At 42.2% G+C, this 17,816-nt stretch overlaps 1 protein-coding gene across 1 annotated transcript; it reads right to left on the reverse strand.

The window, feature by feature from the left end:
- Positions 1-2,226: 2,226 nt before the first annotated feature.
- NDUFA12 (NADH:ubiquinone oxidoreductase subunit A12) lies at positions 2,227-17,425 on the reverse strand. The gene is made up of 4 exons (XM_080392620.1): positions 17,267-17,425; positions 13,170-13,252; positions 12,116-12,203; positions 2,227-2,508 (listed from the first exon to the last, which is right to left on the reverse strand). The coding sequence occupies exons 1-4, from the start codon at positions 17,353-17,355 to the stop codon at positions 2,328-2,330; spliced, it is 441 nt and encodes a 146-aa protein (XP_080248746.1). The 5' UTR covers positions 17,356-17,425; the 3' UTR covers positions 2,227-2,327.
- Positions 17,426-17,816: the final 391 nt, after the last annotated feature.

Genomic DNA, 17,816 nt, shown 5'->3' on the forward strand with positions numbered 1-17,816 from the left:
CGTGATGGTGACAGGGCAGCCTACGTCGCTGCGCGATGCCAGCCAGCTTGGCAGGGGTGATGAACGCGGTACACGGCAGGCACGTGTGGCTGGCGGAGCAGCTGCCGTAAGGCCGTGTTGCACGCCCCTGTGTCGTCCTATTGTTTCTGGGATCTTCACGTGGGGAGATGGCCTCCCGAAGCTCCTTTCTCTGTCGTTCTCCACCCTGATGTCTCGTGGCCAGTTTTGGCTGTATCAGGCAGTGGCGCAGCCCCAGGCAGCAGCGAGGGATGATGCAGTGCCCCGTTGAGGGAAGGGCTCCACAGCAACGCACGGAGCTGAGCCGAGCATGCTGTCAGCACAGCAATGACCAGGAGGTAGCTACAGCAAAGGGCTGCCCTAGACCATGGGGATGTGGAAAACCACTGGTAAAGACACAATTTTAAAAAAGTGAATTTCAGCACTCTGTTATTGCTGGAAGAGCTACTTGTCTTCTTTTTGAGATGGTTCCCATGTCAGTAAGTTGCCTCTTCTAAAACTCACATTTAGTGAAAGGAGAATATTCCTGTCAGTGCTTCAGTTGCACTTGGCTGAAGACACCATCTGCTGTGACACTTGGCCGGCTTGGCATTTAAAATGTCATTTAGACCAGACAGCAACTGAGCCTGGATACTGAGGCAGATGTCACCAGCAAAGGTGAACTTCCGTAAGCAAATTAGGTTGCTGAAAAGACTGAATCACAGAAGCATTTACAAAGCACCCTGCAGAAGACTGCTGATTTTTCTGCATATGCTTCATTTCCTGTATGTGCCTTACACAATCTACCTTGGAGAAGCAATGTTACAAAGGATGTCAGTGAAATTCTGCATTTCAAATCAAGAATTTGTGGTTCCTGCTGATTAAAGCAAGATGAGCAGGCTTCTCCTCCCCAGGAACAGGACTGATACTTTCCAAACTGAGCTACTAAGTCCTAGGCTTGCTTCAGCCCAGCAGGGCAGGAGGACAAGCCCGTTTTCCTGCCTTTCTGTCGAGTATTGCTGCACACAAAGCTGTTCAAAACTGTTTGCTCCCTCAATGATATTTCTGTCCCAGCTGACAAAAACAAAAAAAAAAAAAAAAAAAAAAAGGACAAATGAGCTCCGAGGCATCTTTCTTCAGCACAGGAGGTGTAGGAAGAGTTACTGTATCCCTCTCTGTCCCCTGAATAGAGGCTTATTCTCAGCTGTACCTCCTGACCCATTTAGGCTGCAATCCAAAAAAATCCACAGGACAAAGAAGAAAGAGGAACGAAATAGGTAGAAAATGCATTAAAAAGTAGAGGCTAAAACTAATAGAGTTAATTGCTCTACCCAGGTTTGTGCCTGCAGGGCATGTATAGATGTGTGTTAGTAATGAAGCTCTTCAGCAGCACTAGGGCAAGCTTGGCTCTTAAGGTCAAATAATCTATCAAGACGAAAATGTACACTGCTCAGTACGGCTCAAATTGCTTTTGGGTTGTGCTCTGTACTTTTGTTGACAAAGTAAATTAAACATTACTCTTTTTTTAATTAGATAGGCTAAGAGATCTCAGTAAGCATTACTTCCTACTAATTTAAAGACTAGAACTAGTTTAAAGCAATTAAAGCTAAACCCCCCAACTTCAAATAACAAATTATTACGGATTTGGATTTAATAGGAGGCAACTGGGGGTTAAGTGACCCTGTCAGGTGGGGATGAGAAGGAAAAGAACACAGCACAGAGCCAATAGTGCGGCCACCGGGGTGGCGATTAGGGAGTTTTATATTATGCATCACACCATACTGTAAACGTGCACGAGTATGCGTGCATTACTAAGAATTTAAGAATAAAAACTACAATCCTTGATTTGCCTTATTATTCTAACTTGTCTTATAAATACTCAAAGAAATGGCTTCCTAAAATAGTATGTTATTTGCCACACACAGACAATGTTGATAATGTTATCATATCCTTTGATAATTATCAAAGGATAATGTTGAAGATGAGAATCCTGTATTTCAAATTTATATTTGTATTCTGTTGAATGGTACAAATGTGAGAAGTGACTCTGACATGAATGGTGACATGCTAAAATGAGTTTGAGAGCTGCTTATGTGAAGACAAGAGCCACTAACAATAAGACAAAAAGCCCAGTATCTTGATGAGATTAAGACTCGTCATGTATTCTGTCCTCTACCTCTTCCTGTTTTCTCACTTGTTTTCCCCCCCAATTAAATATACTAAACTACAGCTGTTACAGGAGGCTTTTATTTTGAACAAAACCAGTGAAAATACAATTTACACTTCAGTGTAAATTCAGCCAAAGCTGAGGCAAGTCACATTTTTTGTTGCTATTTGCTAGCTGTTGTAGGTGGGATCCACTCTTGTATCTTCTTGCGAGTAGTAGAATAAGGTACATACTGTTCGGGAGTGCCACTCAGATTGAATTTATGGTTCTCCCAGATAAATTTACGAGCAACTGGTGGATGAGTAGTTGGAGGGTCATCTGTCATTGAGTGAAGCCAGCGATGCCTTAAGAGGAAAAAGACACACTGTTATTAAGGAACATTACACGATCCATTACAAGCCTTCCTCCTGACTCCTGGGGTTTCTCTTAAGGGACACCAAGTATTTATTTTGAGAAGGGGGAAAAAATAATTTTAATTCAGTATGACTTTGAATAAGACTACAGGATACAGATTTAAAGTAATTACACAAACATAACTGGTAAGTAACAGTTCTGCTTGCAAGTTAATAAAAGCACACCTGAGTCTGAATCTCCTGATCTGTATGCTTAGTATTTGAGCAGAGAATATTTCATTGTAACTTGTTTGTATGGCCTTCACCAGCCAGCCAGCTCAAGGCAGGCACTATGAACGACAAAACCACAAGGTTTCATTTTGTTGTCCGGGGTGTTTTGGGTGTGTGTGTGTGTATTGGTTTTTTGTTTTGTTTTTAATTACCAGAAGACTATGCTGCACAACAATTTCAATACTATCTCCAAAGCACTCATGAGGACATGGATCACTTGAGATATGGTTTAATGATGCAGGTTCACCTAGAACAATCACCTAAGTGTTTACTGACTGTACAATAAAATGATTAATGCCAATCAGTAATGGGGTAAATACCAAGTGATTATAGTGATTATCCTTTACCCATGAACTAAATGTCAATCCTCCTCTGTGCAAACAACACTAATGATCAAGCAAAGTATTTTCCATAACAATTTACTAAAATGCTACAGCAGGGATCAACTGAATTGATTTAATCTCTTTTCTATTTCAGTGCCTAAAACAACTTTCAAACCTGAATAACATTTTAATTGTTTGCCAGTTTACATGTACTTCATACTGCATACAGTTATGACGGAAGTAAGGTTATGACTTTTTTTGCAAGCTTACGTATTTTTTACTCAGGTAGAATTAAAGAGGCTTCTGCCAAAGACTTGACCTAAAAATAAGAAATCTTCCATTCCAGTTATTAGAAAGCCTAAAAATTGCATCTTCAGCCTTCAGCAACAAATCCAACACACTTCCTTGATACAGCAAAACAAAACTACAATAAAAGCAGTGAGAAATTACTGACAAGTATATTCTAAACCTGCAGAGCTCTACAGAAGGTTGATTATCTTTTCAGTCAAATAGCTTCTAGTCATTTATTTCAGAAAGACTCACAACTTTGGATACAACTGTAGTACAAAAATCTCACTTTAAAAAAAGTCAGCCATGTGTTCATTTTCTGTAAGTAAAAAACAAATGAAAACCCCAAATGAAAGCCACACATTGTAGGACTAGGGACTGCCAGGAAACTGGCTTGAATACAAAACCAGATGGAACCATAACATCCTTTAAAATTAATAAGAAAAACCTTGTTTAGAGGTAAAGAATGGCCTCCTATAGGAAAAATCATCTACTCAGGAGTCTGAAAGTTCAGACGAAGTGACCCAATAACATGAATGCGCAAGAGATGTCTCTCTTCCTTTCCCCACCTCTCCTTTGTAAGTCTGGTGTCATTTGAAGTACACATTTCCCACTACTTCTATTAAATAAAGAAGATGTGGGTAACGATTTCTGTCTGGAAGGCAGCAGCCCCACAGCACTACTAACCGCAATGTAGTCTGAGCATACAGGATCAGGCCTTGCTGGATTTTAAACCTGGTATTACCAGCCTCTGAAATGGCCTGGCCACATTACACAAAGCTCTGACCTTAGGTGAACTCCCCCTCCCCATTCATGCCCATGACGAGAATTCTGTGTACTACCGTGCTTCACACCACCTGAGATAGCACGTGTCCTATGATGGCTAGCATCAAAGTTGGCAGAAACGCTGCAAAAAGCTACCTTGACAGAGGTGGCATCATAAGGCTCATAGCCAGCAGCTGGCTCTCCGTTGCTGACACAAACACAGTTTGTGGTATGGGAGGAAGGGGAAGAGAACAGTCCATGTACCCATACACATTCTGCCAATACTGACTTAAGTACTGCACCTCAAAACGCTTCCTTGTACACTCCAGAGGAGCCACAGTTTTTCAAAACTGCTTACCATAACATATAGAGGCACTTAGTCACACACCTTCACCTAGTGATGCTTCTGGTAATAGTGGGTAGGGACCCTGCACACAAAACCCTATTCATGCACCTGTTGCCACGCCTCACCACTCCCCCAAGGGTCATGCACACCAACAAGGCAAAAAAATTGTCTTCTCGGACAGAAATGCAGTTACAAAGGCCCTGAAAGACAGGCTGAAGCAGGTGGAGCACAAGGACTATATTAAAGCTCAGTTAAAATCAACCAGATTTCACACTTGCATGACTCCAGCACCTCTGTCATCACAATTGTACTTATGTCATAGACTTGCTCCTTGAAACGTTGGAAAAATTATCACAACATTGAGTTATTTACTCATTTAACAGAGTAGTTTTATTTTGTCATTTAAACTATTGTTTTGCAGCTTTTCTAAGACAAAATCCATAAAGTCTTTTAAGATACAGTATTTTGGAGTAAATAACGTAGTTGCTTTCAGGATTTTTTGAAGTTCTATGCTGATCTATTTAAATTGGAGCCTGATTTCATCTCATTATCAAACCTAATCCTTAAACCGCATTTTCTCACTGGAAATTAGCAATAGAATCGCTTGCTTACAAGACATGTCAGTACAGTCACAGGTATTGAAATACCTGAAGAAATTTCGGAAATTTCTTTAGTCCAACCACTATTAAGTATGATTATATTTAAGAGTTTCAGGGCTTAAGCCTGGTCACAACAGATTCACCTCAGAAGCCCAACATACGACTTACAAAAGCACTGCGGTTTGCAGTCTCCTGTTCTCTCCACTTAAGCAAAAATACATAAAATCTGAAAACTTTATTTTGGGAAGGCTTTCCCCTTGACAGCCTCCCTCAAAGAGTCCTTTGAAGCCCTGATGTCTCATAGACTCTACTCCCAGATGCTGAAGAAAAGCTGTTCATGCAATAGATTGAACAGCATGAATAAAGAGATTTTATGTCTTGCAGATGGCCAGATTTCTATACAAACTCTGCCTATAAATCCATGCATGGAAAAACAGGATTCAAAATGAATTAATGACTTAAAACCTACAAAGAAGCAGATAACTTACATGAAGCAAAGAAAATCAGGCTAGCAGAAGCTTTGAAGAGGCTGAAGCAGCTTTCTGAATCACAGAGCAGAGTCACTACCAAGGACCGAGGCTAGCAAAACCTCTGGACTTTTCCTTGGGTAAACAGATGCAAGACACCTCAAAGTATCTTCAAATGCTCTCAAGACTATGTAGAATTTTCTCCCACATCTTAGACAAATATTTAAAAGCAAGGAGATTTCAAACTGAAGCTACAAGGGACCAAAGCCAACTGTATGATGTACAAGCTGTCAAACAAGAACTGAGGCTACACAAACTCCGTAGCTACTACCATATGTGCATCTGCAAGGTTCAGGCACCATCTACGCAAGTTCAGGATATTTACCAATGTGTTAGCACCCACTTTTTTCAACTAGTTAACCATGTTGCAGTAAGACAAATGAGAAGAGAAGACGTGCGTTACGGTCAATGGGCAGAGAAGAATGGAAAGAGAAGGAAAAAGGGAGAAGAAACATGTTTTTATTGGTTTACACATGGCAGATAACTTTGGTTTCTCATGCAAGCCACTATGATACCACTGTACAGTAATGAGACAGCATCTCATTTACCTGAAAACACCACACTAGCATTTAATCTAGCTATAAACCCCACAGATTTATTGTGAAGCTACTGAAAGGATGGAAATCTTAAAACCCCTTCCTTTTCTATTCATTATTTTTTTTCCTCAGCAGACTTGAAAAGCAGCGGTTTTACAGGAGAATAGCACATTTCTTTACATTTCTTACTATGTTGGCACTTTCAAGTCTGGGATGCTACATTCCTCCCTTCTTCAGCTGTCAGATCAACTAACAAAGAGGATGTAGATTATTAAACTGAAGTTAAATTTGAAATATTTCATTGTATGAAGTTAGCACTCCTGAAGCTTCTTCCAAAGTTGTCAGACTTGCACCATAAGGAAATAAACATCAAAGTACAGGACAGATGTTACATATATATAGGATGGTGCTGGCAACATGAAGTGTCCCTGCAAAAGGAAAAAACTATTCTCAAATTACAGCTCTTCTTTCCCCACAGGACTAAATATATTGAAAGAGCAAATTCTTTTTAACTAGTTTGTACACATACACCAGTTCTTGGTTTGCTTTTGCAAAGTATTTGGCCAAAACACAAACCAAATTACATTAAACCAGATAAACGGTAAATGAGCAGTGTGAGGACAGCTACAGAAGGCTTTGAATGTAGCACACCTGGTGTCTAGACATCAGGCCTTAACTTGCTGGATTTTACATACTCTCCAAAGGAAGCCTTACTCCACAGCATAACTGTGTTGAAAGCGGAAAACTGAGTTCCGAGATGCTCCCCCTCAGCGGGCTCAAGCTGAACCTCCCAGAATCCTCCAAGTACAAACTTGTGCTCTTCCAACCTTCAGGTACTTCCTGATGACTGAATAGCAAATAGGAGCCTATGGCAGGAATAAACAGACGCATAGGGAACTTTTCCGTGAGATGTGAACAAAACCTGAAGATCAAGACTGACATAAGAAATTGGGGGGGTGGGGGGTGGGGGGGGCGGGAATTGCTATTTGCTCCTCTGATCCCAAACACATTAAGCACACTGAAATATTCAGTCCTCTCCCTTCATCTTAATTGTGAGGATCAAAGAATCAAGAAATAAAAGTCTGGAAAGGAAATGCTTTAGGCCCAAGCAAGCATCAAGTACATCCACATCACTCCCAGAAGAGACCTGCTTAAGTTGTTACACAGTTGCTGTAACGCTGGCTTGCTCATCTTCCCAAACCAAGTTACACCAGTGAAGATGAGTAGAACTTTTTAGTGGTAAGGACAGTAATGTCCAACCTGTATCACTTCTTCTGTAATTCAAACTTACTACTACTTATTCTACCCATCTATCTGTGGAAGGCAAGACTATGCCTTTCCCTTCCGCAAGAGATTAAATGGTTTAAGATTATATCCATGGTCATTTCCCCTCCTTTTTAAGCAATCCAAATTCTTTCCAACTTTCCTCAGATGTCTGACTGTTCTTGCTACTCTTCCCCAGTCTTCTTCCATTGCTCTGTGTGTATTTGTTGTTCGGGTTTTTTAAGAGCATAGTACCCAGAGTCAAAACGCTATACCCTACATAAGTCTTTCTGGTAATAAGCAGAAAGGATGAGTCACTGCAGTGTAAGTGCAGGCAGTAATTCTTTCTACTTCTCAGGATGGCATGTTTCTTCTTAGCACTACACGGACTTACTCAACCTGCCATCCCCATAACACCTAGATCATCCCGCAGCGCTGCCAGTTGCTCTCCTCCTGCATACCATAAAGAGGCTGTAGGTGCCAGAAGAGCATGGTCCTGCCCTCTGTCTCTGCACACAGCCGTACGATTTCACTCCTTTTCCTCTTGTGATCATGAAGCAAGACAATGCAACTTGCTATGTTGCCAAACTTATGAGTGCAGATAACCTGCAGCTAGTAGTAACGTTCATGAAAAAAGCTGCATAGAGTTCTTTGATTCCTCTATATTTGACACCCCTAATATTTCACTTCCCTGTGCAGCCTTTGATTAAGGTGGGAAAAAGCTAACGCTGCTTTAAGCACACTTCCTCACTAACATTTTAGGCTTCAGCTTGACAGTGATCCAAGCCTGCTTCTAGTGGGGCAGGTGGGAGGGTAGATGGAGAGAACTATAACCCCTACAGCCCTTGTCCTAGGAAGAGACCAAACTGCATTATTATCAAGTAGTACATAGCCAAGATAGCTGGTTTTTACTATGAAAATTCTGTCTGTGAAAATACTTTAGGCACCCTAACTAGTACTCACAAGCTGCTCAAGGACTCCCAAGAGGTCACATGTTCCTTTTCATCTTAACGCTTTTTCTTCCCTAAAACCTTTCAAAAGCTTTTTTAGAGCCAAAAGTATAAAATATTAAACCTGAAAGTGATTTATCTGTATCATCTTCCTGCTTGATTCTTCATTATTTTTGAGCAAACAGGAAAAAGTTTTGGTTGCAATGAGTGTATCTGTACATAAGTTGTGACTACCTGTGAACGTGAGCACATGCATGAAGCAGCATATGCCAGTCGTATAAAAGTACCCCCTGGGGCTCCTGGAGGTGATTTGCTAAACTGTAGTATTTTTTAGGTTGGGAGATGAAAGAAGGATAAACTAAAGGAAATAGTGGGCCTTCTAACGTAACAGTAAAATGGAAACAACCTCAACACACAGCCCCAAAATTAGAGCAATCCTGTAATGGAAACATCTATGAAAGCACTAAACAGAGGGCACACAGGCACTGGCATAAACAGATTTAACTTTTATTGTTTCTATGCTCGCAGAGCATGCTCAGTGTGTCCAACAATGGAAGTACTAATTTCCTGCAAACAACATGCTCTGAACAGTAGGAGATGAAACAGGTATTTTGGCTCTTCTAACTGTGTAAAAGATGTCTTTGTGTACGGGGAAAGAAAAGGTGCCGAGTATCTTGTATAGCATTACAAGAAGATTAATACTAGTAATTCCCAATGCAAGTATTGAGGGAATTGTAAAAATTTTCTAATTAACTTGTCTCCAATGAAGTACAACTAACATCTTGACTTTGAAGATAAGAAAAGAAAACCCAGAGTAGCAAAGAGGTTAAATAACACAACTAAATCAGAATAAACCACAAGCCCACATATTCTGGTACGGCAATATTTTAAAAATGCAACAGTCTCAATTCCCTATATAGTGGATGTATGTCAACTCAACTCTGTTGATTTCCTTCAGACTGTGGTTTCAGTACATCTGTTGTCAAAAGACATCACATCAATTATTTCAGAACACCGAAAATATTCAGCAGTTCCTAAAAATGATACTACAATATATGTTATTACATAAGAGATGTTTTTTCTGGCTGCTTTTTCCTTTTCTTTAGTATCTGACATAAGGTGGTAAAGGATAGCTAAATGAATTCTCATTTTATTTTTTCCACAGTTGTTTTCAGAACTTTTCAGTATATAAAAATGTTTTTTTCCAATTCATCACAAATGATGAGGTCCATCTGACTGTATTTCAACATCACCCATATTCCACAATCCTGAAGGCACACGACTGACCACAAAATTATACTCCAGGACGCACAGTGTATTCAACATCCATAAACATGGAGAAAAACCTGTAGTATGACTTGTACTGTTCTTCCTGCACATCTGCTAGTGTTCTTTATACTTCAAGAAAATGGTGTAATCAGTAGTGCAATCCTACACAGAGTAGGATTTTTCTAAGAGTACTACAAAACCATTACAAACTACTTAGCATTAATATTTAAAAAAGGAAAACCTGAACTATCTAGGTTAGCCCTGGTCTTATAACTTGATTTTGTTAAAAGGGTCATCTTTAGGCATCACAGTTGCAAAATATTTTCTGAAAGTTACTCCAGCATAAACAATGTAGTAAAACCTGCTCCTACCTGCAACATACATACATGATACAACATACCAACAGAATGCTCTACTGAGCCGAATTAACTAAAACCAGAAGTCAAAAATCAGTGTTTAGAAGTATTCAGATCACAGCCCAGCTGTTACAATGGTACTTCCCAGTTGACCCAACGATGACAAACTCATCCCATGTTTTTGTCTGTTGAAGGGAGGGCTAGTGCTTTAAGAAGTAAACATTTTTTACAACTAAGAGGACAGATACTATGGACCACATTAATCGCTTTGTGAATAGAAGTAATTTCACACAACCTAATTTATTTCCAACAAATGCCTGGGTCCAAAAAACCCTGCACAGCTGCACAACCCCAGTATCACACTGACAGCAATTTTTACAATATATTAATGGTCTCAATTCAGAAGTCTATACATGTTAAAATTTTAAAACAGTATACCATCTGATGAAAAAAACATACAGTCTCAAGACAGCATGCATTCCTAGTCACAATACTTCTATTTTTAAACATGTATCTAAACAGCATAGAATTACACATCAATTATTTACAAGTGTCACAAAGCTAGGATTCCTACATAAGAATAAACATCTAAGGTTGCCATGGAACATACAAAATTATGAGCAACAAAAAAAACCAACCCAAACCAAGAAGCTGAACAGTACTGAAGAATTAAATTTCTTGACAAAAATACCTTAGAACACAGGATTGTTTACCCTTTATTACCCCACTGCACTGACCAGTCTTGAAAATAATGCAATATTTACCATTGCTTTTAGGACAATTTTTTCTACACCGATAGGAAAACAAATTTTTCTACCTCTCTAATTTATGTGATCTAAACAAGCTACTTAATCCTAGAAACATCAGGCTGATACTCTGGAAGAAACCCTTTACTGAGGTTTGTAAGGACACAATAAACAACACATAAGCATGAGCAAAGGGAAAAAAAACCAACAAAAGAACGTGCTTCAAAATAAAGAAAATACTGAGAACTGGCACAGTCTCATAGCAAAAGGATAAAAACTAGAAACAAACAGCAGTTATTATGCAGGTAACAAGGAGTGGCCCCACACTGGCATGAATGTGCCAGTTTTGGATATATTAATGTCACTTCAAAAAAACAATGCCATTAAGCTCTTAACTGGAGAAGACAGACAAAAGCATTAACTGCACTAAACATAATTTTAAGGCTGGGAGAATCTGAAACAACACTAACTACCTAGCCAGTCTGCCCACACATTTCTCAGATGTTCTAGTGAGAGCCACAATTTAGGAGTTAGATAATCAATCTCAGCCTTGCCATGGAACATTTATCACAGGAATAATAATATTTTATATCACCTTTCACTGCTTTGTGGCTGAAATGCTATTCATATTCTTCAAGAATCGGGCAGATACTGTTTTTGCCAGCATACACTGCTACCTTATTTCGTGTGTGTTTTTCCCCCGGGTTATTTAGGAAAACAAAAAAAGTATTAGCAGCTGCGTGGCCAGACACCTTCTGGATCTCAAAGTTGCACAGAATTATTACTGAAACGCATGAACAGAAAGTAAAACCTTAGGAAAAATTATAGTCAAGTAGCAGTCAACATACAGGACATCCTGGCCCTTTGGTGTTCATCAACATACAGCAACATGTATCAGTTGAAAAAATTATGCTGTGATGGCTGTGTATTGAGGAATGTTCCATTGTTGCCTTACATTCTTTAGGTTCTTGTCTACAATGGCTAATAAAAATATTTTTTCTACCTCCGAGTGCGCAATGTTATTGTAGGCTTTGAAAAACCATTAAGATGGAATCACAACTGGTAAGGAAAACTGGAAAATCGGTTAGGCCTCCTCAACTTGGCTAGCAAAATGCTTTTCTCATTCATTCCAAGAAGCAGCGAGTGTGACTGTCAGGACAGTAAGCAATATAACATCATGAATGCGGTTCTAAATTAAAAGTAATCGGTCTGAAATCTTCTGGTCACATGTAATATAGCTGTGTGCAAGACAACTTTATTACTATAATTTTAAAAAAAATATTCTGCTTTGTAATACAAGGAAATACACAGGTAATTACACAACTGCTATCTGTCCACATTATTAAGCTAAATGATTTACCATTCAGGGGGCACCATACTTCCATCAACTTCCCAAAAGGTATTTTTGCCATTCATTTCATTAGTATAGATGACCCATCTGTGTCGACCTTAAATAAACAAACAGAAATATTGTATTAGGGGAAAAAAATATTATGTAACAATCAGAATTCATGAAAACACAAGAAAAAGTATTTTGACTAAAAGGATCTACCATTATGGGCACTTATTTCAAAACCAGTTCAGCCTTTCTTTTTCTAAGTCTTCTGTATTTCTGCTTTACTGTATTTCCTACGGCTGAATCTAATGCTCTCACAAGGAAGCAATTACTAGCTACTGTATAAGTAACAGGAAATAGGAACTTACAAAACTTTCAGGCAGAGAAACAGGCTTGGGGATCTTTTTTTCCCCCCCATTATGAGGAGTCTTTTCCAAAAGGACATCGCTATCAGTAACCTAAGATTAAACTAAGTTTCAGCCGTATAAAAGTACCAAGCGAAGCTCACCAGCACGGCTTTCCCCAGGCACCTTACAAGTCAGCCTACAGCAGGCAAAGCTTGGCCCAAGCAGCCTGTCAACTGCTTACGTGACACCTTCAGTGTTTTAGGTGCTACCTTTTCAACTACTCTAAAAATGTTATTTAAAATCCCATTACTTAAGGCAATAGGAAGTTTAAGCTACCCTGTATTGCTTTGCCCCGAAGTGACCATGTAAGCAAGTACAGCTGTGAGGCAGTTTGCTTTCTTCCCTCACTTGTTAAGCTGTCAGCTTTTAGGTCAAGGACCAAATTCAGCTCTCAATGTTATTATCATATAGGCATAACTCTACAGACAACATCTGACTGGCTTATATTTATCCCATATTTATTATTTCACATTGACTATGTCAATGAATTGAGGGAAGCAGAGGAGAGACAGAAAATGCCAAAACATTTCTATGAGCCCTGCCTCTAAGGCTCACAAAAGTCAAGTGCAAAGAAGGTGGGCAGGCAACAAGTTCTATTTCACTAGCAGAAACTACACAAGCTATACGAAGCTGGACAGTCACTCAGGAGGTATTCACATTAGCATACATACCAAAGAAGTTTCTTTTATCTTCATAGTATTTGTTCCCGTATTTGTCAATTCCTATCAGCGTACCAGTCTTCAAATCATTGACTCTGTGAATTCCCAAAACAACAGTTTCAACTGACATCATCTTAGAATGAAATTGTGGTAGTTTTCTTAGAGGTTGCTAAAAATCTGTAAAAAAACCCTTCTTAAACACATATATGTAAAGCTATTAAAAAAGCTATTTAAGCTTAAGGATTGCAAAACATAACCACCAATTCCTGCAATTAACGTCAGCATGCCTTAACTGTGCACCCCACTGACAGGATAACAGTCATATAAAAAGGCTTCTGGGTGCTCTTATTTATTTAAAAGCTCATAGTGGGAGATAAAGCAACTCTGCAATACGGCACAATTTAACACCCACAAAACCTTAAATACTGTGGAAGAGAGTCCAGAAACCTGTGTTAATTCACTTAGTTGAAGATATTACCATCCTTCTCAACTACTTGTTACTACCATTTCAGCTTGAATTGCCATGGAAAGCAGTCAGCACTGAAGCAGCTTCTGGAGCTTCACTAACGGGAGGTTAGTGCCTACACAGATGTGTGAGAAAGATCTCACACATCTGTGTGGGCACTAACCTGCAGGAGAGGAACAGCGATGTTTTAAGACAGTGTAGCTGCTTGCCAAGGAAATACATGATAAACCCTGAATTGTGAAGTTTTTAGCTTTTGTGTAACTGTGAAAGATGCAAGAACGTACTCTGCCACTCCAGGAGACTTACACTGACCCAGATAAACATACCAATTTTGATTCTTTATATAGAACATATTTTAACATTATTATAAATATCAATAATTAAACTGAACTTGTGATTTATTGATAAAACCTTAAAATTACTGAAGTGCTCTTTTCCCTGTACATCTGCACGTTTGTTTTCCTTTTTACTGACACTATATCCCTGGCAGAATTATATAAAGAAAAGTTTACTCTCAAATGTTTTAGTTATTTGTAGTATTATACACACACTCATCTCAACCCCAAGGGACAGAAGGAATGTGCACATGCATGCTTCCTTGGTTGGGAGTTTTAACTACATAGCCCACAAATAAATTTTCCTCTGGGATGCGTGAAAGTGATAATCACTCCACCAAGAAGTCATTTTAAACCTCTGTAGTCCCAGGCAGAAAGATTCTCTAACACAGCTCTCCTCTGTCAAAGATACAGTTAAAGATCTCTGGCTTAGCTACCCAAGCCCAAGCTCCCAGCTTCAGAAAAAGAGCCGTTTCAGTGCTGCTCCCCCTTCCTTCTTCCCCTTTCTTTCTTGCAAGGGTTCTTATGCCCTTGTCATGACTTCACGTCCTGAATACCGGTATCAAACACTAAGAGGTGTTTATGGCTTCCAGAGGACATTTTCCAGCCAATTTCACCGAGTCTTGAGTAAGCAGACTCTTTCTAGGAATGTAGGCTCTTAATAATTTGACTTCTACTGCATAAAACCTGTTCCAGTCACCTTAGTGGCAAGCATACAGAGAAAAGGATGAAAAATCAGAGTAACACCCTTGCAGAGAAAGAGACTCCTGATTAGGGTAAATAATTCTGCCAAGTTGCCAGTAACTGCTTCTTAAACACATCGATTGTTGCAAGAAAGATAAACCTTGATTACTCTTCCTGTGCTAAAGTCTATTCCTTGAGTGGGATGGAAGATTCAGTGGTGTGAAGTGGAGGCAGCACCTGTGTTTGTGGTTGATATGGTTATGAGCATCAGGTGTGATTCTCCACCTAACACACCTCTCTCCTAACTGCAGTCTTCTGAAAGAAAAAAAAAGAAAAAACCCACTGCCTCCCGTCTTGCCTGCTCCCTTTTTCTGCATGGCAGAACACGTCAACACAGCCTGTGATCTCTGACTCACAAAACCTCTCTGACAAGACATTCATTAAGATGTGCTTAGGAAGAGGCACTCTGGTGAAACCTAATACTCAAACTCTTCTACACTTTTATTTTCCCACAGTTCCATTTAATCGTGAGAACTGCCAATGTAATAGCTACAGCCTGAGAATGGAAACAAAGTGGAGAAAACAACCTGGGGTGGGGATGGCAGAGAGTAATAATAGTAAAAATACTAGCCAGGGAAATTGCATATTGTCTTAACTTATACTACTTAACAGCTTGAAATTTCTCTCTTAAAAGTTGTGCAAGAGGATGGTCTCTCAGAGCTGCTTTCTACAGTGGAGAGAGAAAAGCCAGAAGCTGCCTGACACCACAGTTAGTAGGAATACAAAGGCGAGACCTCCCCAAAGTCAAGCTGACTTCAGAAAAGCATTATTGTACCACAAAACAAATCAGAAAATAATTTTAAATGTATAATAATTGTAAAAGGAGCAATACATTGATTGACAGGAAGAACACAACATGCTCAGCTGAAGGAAGACATACAGAGCTGATTGAAGGTTACTAGTGAAGTTCCACAAAGAGTGCTGATGTTAGTAGCCTTATTTAACACTTTGCAGGGTTCCCAACCAGGACAAAAACAAAACAGAAACCACCCCCAAAAAGCACCGGGATCTGACAGATTATGGCATTACCATACAGACGAAGGTCACATCACTGTACAGGAGGTTCTGTACTGTCTTCAGGAGTGATACCACCAGAATGAAACTCAGTGCTATGAAGGTCATAGCACAAGGTGATGCACCTGGAGACTAGTAAGATCTGAAGCACTGTGTGCATGCGTAACCAGAAGGAAAACATCAGGATGTCACAAGGCAATACAAGCTGCCAATTAAGTAACACGTACCAGGTGAACTGAGCTGTCTTCAGTGAAGCGAAGAAGTACTAAAGCCACTGTATGAAAATACTAATGAGGCCTATCAGCAACTGTGTAAAATGTTACCTTTAACTGTTCAAAAGAGGTCAATTTAAATTGCAAGAAATAAGAGGAAAAGGGCTATTATGATGACCGGGGAGAAAAATACATAAGTAAGTCTTCAGCAATGCTCAGAAGACCTGACTTACTTATTCTAGTGCAAGAGAGCCCTTGATATATTGCAGGGAACTTTACTTTGCGAATCCTCCCTATCCCATACCTCTGACTTCCCAGTACTGATTAAAAAAAGGCTTCTGGGCTGTGTGGTCGGGCCTACAACACTCACTGTACCCTGCAGAAATGTTCCATTACCTCCTCAAGGCCAACTAGAAGGGTAACACAGCTTACTGACAGTGCTGAACTTGGATCGCGTTCCAGCCTACATCTCCCCAAGGGCCTGAATGAAAAAAAGTGCACAGCACCTCCTGCTCGGGAGGAGCTTCAAGGTGCTGCATCACAATTCAAAATACCCTTTGCAAGGAAGGGAGGAGATGCAAGTGTGGGTGGAAAAAAAGCACAGGAGCAAGTTAAACACCTGTGAGTGCAAGGTTCTGTGCTTGGGGACCAAAACGCCACTGGGGCTTGAGGGCACCCAAAGCGGGGCACAGGTCAACGGTGGACCACCTGCTGCCCAAGAGGCAGAGCAGGGCTCGATACGTTAACGAATTACAGCCGGTAAGGCGGGGGAATTGCCCCCCAGCTTCGCACCGCAGCAGGCCGGCCCGCAGCAGCCGCAATCGGCGGCGCCGCCGGGCCGGGAGGGCGGCCGCAGCGCGGTGTCACGGCTGCGGCAGCAGGACTAGGGCGGGCTGAGGCTGGACACCGGGGCAACCTGCCCGGGCAATACCGACAGCGCGGCACGGAGGAACCCGCTCAGATGTCCGGAGACGAGAAACCACCCACCGGAGCCTGCCGGGGAACGCTCCGGCACGGTAACCGCTGCCCACCGGACGCCAGCGGCCGCCGCCCCGCCCCTCGGGGGCGCGCACGGAGCGGCCTCCGCCCGGGCCTGACCCGGCACCGCACGCCGCTCAGCAGGCCGAGCCCGCCGGCCACCCCGGCGCTGCGCCGAGCGGCGGCGAGCGGCACCGCCCGTCCCCTGCCGTCCCCTGCCGTCCCCCGCCCGCGGCACCCCCGCTTCGGGCGGCGCCGGGCGCCCAGAACGCGGCCGCGACCCGCCAAGGTGACCCCGCGGGGGGCGGCGAGGCGGGAGCGGGCAGCCCCCCCCGCCGCCTGCTCCGGGGGCGCCGTTACCTCAGCAGCTGCCATAGGGCGCCGCGCACACCGCCGTGGCCGCCGAGGTGCTTCAGCGCCCGCTTTACCAGCTGCACGTACTCCGCCATCTTGGGGCGGTGCCACCCGCTCCCGGGGCCGCCCCGCCTCTCCCCGCGGCCCCGGCCCGGCCCCGCCGGCGGGACAGCGCCGTCTGGTCCCCCAGCGCCCGAGGCGGGGCAGCGAGCTGCAGGCGCGGCCCCGGCTCCGCCGATTGCGTGGTGCGCCACGGAGGCTGGCCCGGTTGGACGCGGGCGCTGGGGCTGTCCGAGCCCGCCGTGCCTGCCGCGGGAGCGGGCAAGGAGGGAGGTGCACGGCCCCCCGGGCAGCCCGGCGGCGGAGTGCGGTGCTGGCTGGCAAGCAGCTGTTCAGCCATCCCCTCCTCCGTGATCCACCCCGGTGAGGAACGTGGCTCTGTCGCCCACGTAACCTCTCCTGCAGACGGTTGTAGGCTGCGGTTAGACGCCCCTGACCATCTCTTCCCAGGCTGTAGGTGCAGAGCTGCCTCAAAAGCCATTTTCACAAATGCACA

Source organism: Falco punctatus (assembly GCF_963210335.1).
Source record: "Falco punctatus genome assembly, chromosome: 6".
In the NCBI taxonomy this organism is placed as follows: domain Eukaryota; kingdom Metazoa; phylum Chordata; class Aves; order Falconiformes; family Falconidae; genus Falco; species Falco punctatus.

Excerpts from the sequence above, each read along its gene's own strand:
- NDUFA12 (XM_080392620.1), bottom strand. The coding sequence starts at position 17,355 with ATGGCGGAGTACGTGCAGCTGGTAAAGCGGGCGCTGAAGCACCTCGGC. Across the intron at positions 13,253-17,266 it reads GCCCTATGGCAGCTGCTGAG|AGTCAATGATTTGAAGACTG; the intron begins GTAACGGCGCCC and ends GGGAATTCACAG. Across the intron at positions 12,204-13,169 it reads AGATAAAAGAAACTTCTTTG|GTCGACACAGATGGGTCATC; the intron begins GTATGTATGCTA and ends TGTTTATTTAAG.